Here is a 7929-nt window from a genome sequence, read left to right as displayed (position 1 = left end):
TCTCAGGAACAGAAACGAGCATGGGAAAATCGGGATTATTTCTGACAGAGCTTCTGGCATTAACTTCATCATGCACAGCAGAACCCCTTTCTCCAGAGGGAACAAACGACCTTGAGGAGCTGCCACCTCGTGCGCTGAAAGATCTATTCCAAGGGTAAGGATGTGTACCTAAATCCTCAGTTACAGGTATTATATGAGATTGATCAAGGGTGTTGCCTGGATTTATTGGCGGTGCAACTGGTGATCTCAACTCTAAAGATCCACTACTTGAGGAAGGTCTTGGAAGCGACTGGGCAGCATAAGCAGTAGGACGCCTCAAAGGAATGCCTCTAGCCGCATCAAATCGAACCAAATCATGGTGTCTTGTATTCGATCTTCCAACAGGATTTCTGCCCGAGCTTTCTGGAATTCCTGAAACACTTGACGAATAAGTAACAGGAGTTGCCCTACTCATTCCAACCCCTCTTGAATTTAGTTGGTCTGAGCGATTAATTAGAGACAAATTCAGAGGTTCAGATGATATGCTTAAACTTCCAGAGCCGGAGTGACAACCATAGATAGGATTCTGCTTCATATTCTCCACTGGCTGATTTGAGCTCGAACTCCCACCATGGCAAAATTGTCCTGAATTACCTTCAACAGTCTTTCTCTTGCAGGATGAACCCAAATAACCCGTAGATGAACCTGATGCATTATTTATTTCGAAAAATGTACTAGAACTTCCAGAAGCAGCTGTTACGTTGGAAGAACAATTGAAATTCGAAGTTTTCACTACCTCTGATCGGCCAGACTTATACAGATTATGAGGTAAACTAGCCCCTAGACTTCCATGGCCATTACTTTCCCTCATAGGTCGATGGCTTGAAGCTGCATCCTGTGAACCAAGATTGGAGCTGTAATTTTGCGTTCTCAGAGATATTCCAGTCACCTGATTGCTGACAAAACTAGCATTACTGAAATCAGATGGTTCAAAAGACAAATTGTCTGTTCTTGCATCAGTCTCGGAACAAGGACCAAAAGAGGATGACCATCCAAGCCTCACTTTTGAATGATCGAAAGTTCGGTCCTGTTGATTATTTGCACTGGAGCTGGATTCACCTTGGTCCCAACCACTAAAATTCTGAGCACGACTGCTAACAGCATTAGTAGCACTAATATTACTGCCACTAGAGGCAACCATGTAACTGGACAATCTATTTTCAACTGGATTTAGCAGGTTATCCCAAGAAGAGGAGTGATCCACAGAGCCGTCATTGGGAATAGATCCCTGATTCAAATCAATTGTTTCAGGAAAAGAATCAAGGGAACTTCTTTCCCCTTGCATATCTGTTATTATACTTCAGAATTCTATGGAGCCGAGAACTGGTACCGAATATTGCCGAAAAGTTTGCATAGATCTTCAGAAGAATAAGAAAGATAACGAAGGTAATCTGATGCGAGACACAACAGTAAAGGGGATGGGATTAAAAAAAAAAAACAAATACGAGATCAAATATTCAGACATGTCTCAATCATATTGAAAACAGAAAAATAGCAGGGGATCTGATAATATGCCATTTTAATCATTCTTTATTCTCAACATACAAAACACAACATTAAAACCATTAACAAGCAGAACAAGTCTTGCATAAAAAGGCAAACTTATAATTTTACTTTGGAATCAGAAATTGTTGCACAGAATGCAAATTCAGATGTTATTTGTCAACTTGAAGCAAGTCGAACAATGTGTTATCATGCTCCATTAACTAAAACTATTGATTTTTGATAAACAATTATTAAAAAATGCGACGGTACTAGATTTCAAAACTGGCAATTGGCAAAGATACTTCCAGATTCAGCTCACATACACACAATTAGTTTGAAATTGACTATGCGAGTCATGAAGAGACAAAGAAGATGAAATGAAAAAGAAGCTTTAAAATTGTCAAATAAACAATCGAAAGCAGAAGTTGTGATTATTTAAGAGCTGAAGTGCATACATAGCAAAAAAAATAAGAGAAAATCACAAACTCTTTTATTTTATTAAATGACGAAGGGCGATCATCAGCTGATTCAAAAGTTCATGAACATGTTTCAATCTGAAAAGAACCGGAAAAAAAAATGACGCCCGGTAGAATCAACAGCAAAACATGGACAACGAAAAGATTGCAACTTTGTGAACATCGCCAAGTTAGAAACTTTGACCAATCATTTTACATCAAAACTGAATGACCCACTAGTAGAAACTTCGAATCCATCAAAGATCAAAGACTAAATTCCAACAATAAATACTGCCAATCCAACAATCAATAACTAAAATTTCAAATTTCAAGCTACTGGGCAACAAACTAAATCATACAATTGCAGACCCTACATCGCAGATCCCTTTTTCAAAACAATTTCGATCTCAATAAAACAATCCAACAAACTCAATCAAAGAACCACGCAATTCCCACATATAACACATAATAAGAACGAAAATTCAAGAAAACAAACAAAATGTCGATGGGTCAAGAAAAAAAACCGGTGGAAAGCGGATGATCGAAGGAGCTGGAGCGGGGCAATTGGTCTTCTCTTTTTTGTCTTTTTCTTTACGTTGGAGTTTCTGATAAAGGGCAGTTGGTGGAGAGTGAGAAACGTTTCAAGAAATCTCAACTATTTTAATTGGTCTTTTATCGCAGTAAAAAAGAAAACAAAAACTCCCAAAATTTAATATTTTTTCAGGCGTTTAACTATGAGATGACGGTTTCACATGCAAGAGAGACCAAAGGATACAGCCACGAGAAGACAAGCTAAAGAAGGGTCGCCATGTGTGTGAGAGAGAGAGGCGCGGCGGAGCTAATGGTGAGGCTTTATTGTATTATTATTTTAATTTAAAGTGGTTGTTTTATTGGTAATCCACTATTACATCAAATGATTAAGGACAAATGACTTTTTTATTCTGCTTTTTTATGTTTTGAAAACAAACGGAAATTTCAGTACAACGATTGGTGTCATGTATTTCAGTTGAAGTTAGGGCTATGAAATCTTTATTAGTATAATATTAAAATATTTGAGTAAAATCATTATCACATGTTATAATTTTTAATATAGTTACAATCGTTCGATCGTATAAGATAATAGGCTTGGTTGAATTCTAAATTGTTAGGTATTAATCGAGTTAAACTTTTAATTTTATGGACAACTTATTCATGACAAAAACTTGTGTGCGACGGTCTCACGAGTTGTATTTTGTGATACAAATCTCTTATTTGAGTCATCCATGAAAAAATATTACTTTTTATGTTAAGAGTATTACTTTTTATTGTGAATATAGGTAGAGTTGACCCGTCTCACAACAGATAAAGATTCGTGAGACCGTATGACAAAAGATCTATTTTTTATTATTTTGGTAAGGTGGGTAAATATATAACAAAGAAATTAGATTTAAAAAAAAATTTGTAGACCCGTAATCCTCCTACGAGTTGCACCATTGCTCGATGATGCTCTCAAAAAATACGCATCCATAAAAATACCTTGAATCCATGATCACGAACCAATTCTTCCACATGCCGAATCAAACCGCTCCAAAAATATGACTGTGTATCAAAGAAAACGGGTGAGATGACTCCGCCCGGAGGCGAAGCCACTCCGACGCTCAAGTCAGTATAGTCTTTGAGAGAAAAATACAAGACTAGCGTAAATAATGATAATGAGTGCGTACCTTGATTAGGGTTAGACGTCCTTTATTTATAGGTGTAAAGTCTTAGATGATANAGCAAGGTCAGGCTTACTGAGGTGCCGAGCAAAGTCGGGCTTATGTAATTGCCAAGCAGAGTTGGACTTACTGAGGTGCCGAGCAAGGTCGGGCTTACTGAGGTGCCGAGCAAAGTCGGGCTTATGTAATTGCCAAGCAGAGTTGGACTTACTGAGGTGCCGAGCAAGGTCGGGCTTACTGAGGTGCCGAGCAAAGTCGGGCTTATGTAATTGCCAAGCAGAGTTGGACTTACTGAGGTGCCGAGCAAGGTCGGGCTTACTGAGGTGCCGAGCAAAGTCGGGCTTATGTAATTGCCAAGCAGAGTTGGACTTACTGAGGTGCCGAGCAAGGTCGGGCTTACTGAGGTGCCGAGCAAAGTCGGGCTTATGTAATTGCCAAGCAGAGTTGGACTTACTGAGGTGCCGAGCAAGGTCGGGCTTACTGAGGTGCCGAGCAAAGTCGGGCTTATGTAATTGCCAAGCAGAGTTGGACTTACTGAGGTGCCGAGCAAGGTCGGGCTTACTGAGGTGCCGAGCAAAGTCGGGCTTATGTAATTGCCAAGCAGAGTTGGACTTACTGAGGTGCCGAGCAAGGTCGGGCTTACTGAGGTGCCGAGCAAAGTCGGGCTTATGTAATTGCCAAGCAGAGTTGGACTTACTGAGGTGCCGAGCAAGGTCGGGCTTACTGAGGTGCCGAGCAAAGTCGGGCTTATGTAATTGCCAAGCAGAGTTGGACTTACTGAGGTGCCGAGCAAGGTCGGGCTTACTGAGGTGCCGAGCAAAGTCGGGCTTATGTAATTGCCAAGCAAGGTCGGGCTTACTGAGGTGCCGAGCAAGGTCGGGCTTACTGAGGTGCCGAGCAAAGTCTGGCTTATGTAATTCCCAAGCAGAGTTGGACTTACTGACGTGCCGAGCAAGGTCGGGCTTACTGAGGTGCCGAGCAAAGTCGGGCTTATGCAATTGCCAAGCAGAGTTGGACTTACTGAGGTGCCGAGCAAGGTCGGGCTTACTGACGTGCCGAGCAAAGTCGGGCTTATGTAATTCCCAAGCAGAGTTGGACTTACTGAGGTGCCGAGCAAGGTCGGGCTTACTGAGGTGCCGAGCAAAGTCGGGCTTATGCAATTGCCAAGCAGAGTTGGACTTACTGAGGTGCCGAGCAAGGTCGGGCTTACTGACGTGCCGAGCAAAGTCGGGCTTATGTAATTGCCAAGCAGAGTTGGACTTACTGAGGTGCCGAGCAAGGTCGGGCTTACTGAGGTGCCGAGCAAAGTCGAGCTTATGTAATTGCCAAGCAGAGTTGGACTTACTGAGGTGCCGGGCAAGGTCGGACTTACTGAGGTGCCGGGCAAGGTCGGACTTACTGAGGTGCCGAGTTGGGGTGCCTGCTAGTGAAAATCACATGAGTTGAGCCCAGACACGGTGCATCGAGCATGCTGTAGGACACTGCAATGAAGCACAAGAAACGAGACAAAAGAGAGCCAAAAATAATTATCTCAAATATTTGAAATGGATGATGCAACATAAGAAATTTATTATAAAAATCCTTGTTCGGATAATAATAAAATCTCAAGTACATGAAACTTATCTTATGGATAAAATATTCTGAACTTTGTAAAGCTTCAAATATAGTGAGAAAAATATCGTGATTTTAATAAAATCAAGCATGACAAGTACTTGATGAAATTATGTATGAGGTTGGGCTTATGTGGCTCAGATTAAATAACTCATCATAAAAATGTAAAATATCACATGAAATTCGTTCTCAAGCTCATGCATCTAGTTATATTAAAAATAAACAAAATAGTATAGGGGTCATACAGAAGTTGAGTCAGCTTAGTCCCAAACATAATAAAATTCAGTTGAATCATCACGGCTCTATCAACTCGACAATGGAAAGTTGAAAGAGTAAAATTTCAGCATACTTTAGCCATGAAGATCCAAAAAGTCAACTAATCCCAATGAATAATCTGATTTCCAAAATCAATAAGCGAATAACTCAATTCGAAAAATTCACCTAGCTCGATTTTGGCGGTTCAAGGCAAATAAATTATCATAGATGAGTAACAATGGAGTGATAAGTAATCTTACACAACCTGCAATGGAGTATCTNTAAGTCACAAAAATATAGTCATGTGAGTGCATATAACAACATTAATGAATCTCGCGCGGTTGTTCAAGAAATCTTACTTTTTAATGCATACAACTCAAAACCGAGTATACATAATACAATGTAGAATTAACTACATAATTAATTTGTTTCGAGTGATGAGATCAAACTATCACATGAAAAATAAATATATTTATGTGTTTCCGTCTTTTAGGACGTGAGTGGGGGTATCCATATTTATCAAATGATACATGTCCTTTTGTCAACCATGAAACAAAGTTTATAAAATAATATTTAACATAATTGAGCAGTAAAAACAATTAACACTTATCTTCTGAAGTAGCGAGCCGATAAGTGAAGCTTCAAAGCCACACCATTAGAAAAATATATAATGCATGCCTCGGAGATGGATTCGCAGCCTAATCTTTTGATAGAGTAATGTGAGTGAGGAGGACGGTGGCTGCATACGGTGATGAAATTTTCTTGTTTCCCTTGTTGTACAGAAGAAAAGCTAGCGGAGGGATCAACAACTTAAATAAGAGAATCTAAATGACTAGCTTAGGTAATTCATCGAACAAGTGGTGTGTAGCAAATGAAATAAAATTTAATCGCAAACCAGTGATTGCAAGACCCAAGCCAAAATGAGAGAAATTGGCAACGTAGAGTGCGTGAAATTTTTTATACGAATATGAGATAAAACAAAAAAGGTCTCGAGCTTAAGAAGTTCCACGTCTCTTATATCTCGAGGCGATGACGATGGCTCCAATGAAAACCCAACATGAAATTTGTGAGGCTCGTGGTGCAGAGTACTTATGGTTGAAGGCTCGAACTGGGGTTCTCGGCAGTGACTATGATAGCGAATGCAGCAAATTGTCAAGAAACGGGCTCCGTGGAGCCTTCTTGTCAAATTCTAGAACATACGGGGCATGCGGCGGGTTGAGTGACGACCGGATATGTGCTGGGGACTACATCTTTTGCTTGATTTTGCTGGTTGGTTAAGAAATCATGGGTGGGTATCCCGAAGTGACGGCTTGGTGGGGGAATTGCGACGTAAATTGCTTTGTTTCATGTCTGTGATGAGGTTCGGCTACATGTTATCTTTGGTTCTTCTTCTTAATTCAACCGGATGGAAAACAAATCATGGGTTTATATTACGTTCCCACAGACGGCGCCATTGATGCGCTCAAAAAATACGCATCCATAAAAATACCTTGAATCCATGATCACGAACCAATTCTTCCACATGCCGAATCAAACCGCTCCAAAAATATGACTGTGTATCAAAGAAAACGGGTGAGATGACTCCGCCCGGAGGCGAAGCCACTCCGACGCTCAAGTCAGTATAGTCTTTGAGAGAAAAATACAAGACTAGCGTAAATAATGATAATGAGTGCGTACCTTGATTAGGGTTAGACGTCCTTTATTTATAGGTGTAAAGTCTTAGATGATATGAAATTTTGTAATATATGGCAACTAGATTTGTGTATATCAATGCAATATTTTGTAATATCTCTAAAATATAATTAATGATATGATAGGATTTTTACCATATCATCAATAGTACCCCCCGCAAAAAAATGACGACGAGTGAAATGATGGAGGAACGTTTATATGACTGAAATTATATTTTAGAGTATTCAAGATAATATTCTAATTGCATGTAATAATGTCCTTTGAGCGTTTGTTGTGGAGTGTGCTTTCTGAGATGAGCCAAATTAAGCGGCCAATGTAGTCATCTGATACTGAATAGATAGTCAAATTATCTTTCCTATCGAGTCACTAGAGAGTCAAAAGAGCCAATAGTGGCTATACTGCTCAATAAGAAGTCGGGTCAAGATGTCAAGACCAACATAAGATCAAACATATATAAGAAGTTCGAGATATATCGATTGTCGTGAGAAGTTAATACGTGTCCGAGTAGACGATGATTAAGAGTCCGAACAAAAATACAGTTTGATATGATGTTCTGAGCTGTTTGAAAGTCATACTCAAGTCAGAGTTGTTGATGAATACCTGCTGAAAGTCGAGCTCAGATGAAGAGCCATAGATAATAATCTGCTGAAAACTGAGCTCAAATAAAGAGCCATAGATAGTAATCTACTGAAACC

General features: G+C 39.9%; 1 protein-coding gene and 1 long non-coding RNA gene across 3 annotated transcripts; one reads left to right on the top strand and one right to left on the bottom strand.

The window, feature by feature from the left end:
* Window positions 1–4: 4 nt before the first annotated feature.
* On the bottom strand, window positions 5–2826 carry LOC140968370 (probable E3 ubiquitin-protein ligase RHG1A; the record flags this gene model as incomplete). The annotated part of the gene is made up of 2 exons (XM_073429306.1): window positions 2476–2826; window positions 5–1430 (listed from the first exon to the last, which is right to left on the bottom strand). A coding segment is annotated over exon 2 (1320 nt), but the record flags the coding sequence as incomplete, so codon positions are not given.
* A 950-nt stretch (window positions 2827–3776) lies between these two features.
* Window positions 3777–5352, top strand: LOC140968371 (uncharacterized). Of its 2 annotated transcripts, none has more exons than XR_012173761.1 (2): window positions 3777–4566; window positions 5080–5352. It is a non-coding gene; the product is annotated as an uncharacterized lncRNA (long non-coding RNA). The 2 variants fall into 2 exon arrangements; XR_012173760.1 differs by lacking the exon at window positions 3777–4566 and adding an exon at window positions 4579–4971.
* The last annotated feature ends 2577 nt before the right edge of the window (window positions 5353–7929 follow it).

This window comes from Primulina huaijiensis, unplaced genomic scaffold (assembly GCF_012295235.1).
Source record: "Primulina huaijiensis isolate GDHJ02 unplaced genomic scaffold, ASM1229523v2 scaffold35843, whole genome shotgun sequence".
Taxonomy (NCBI): Eukaryota; Viridiplantae; Streptophyta; class Magnoliopsida; order Lamiales; family Gesneriaceae; genus Primulina; species Primulina huaijiensis.
The sequence above is the reverse complement of the archived record's forward strand: the minus strand, read 5'-3'. Positions and strand labels throughout refer to the sequence as shown.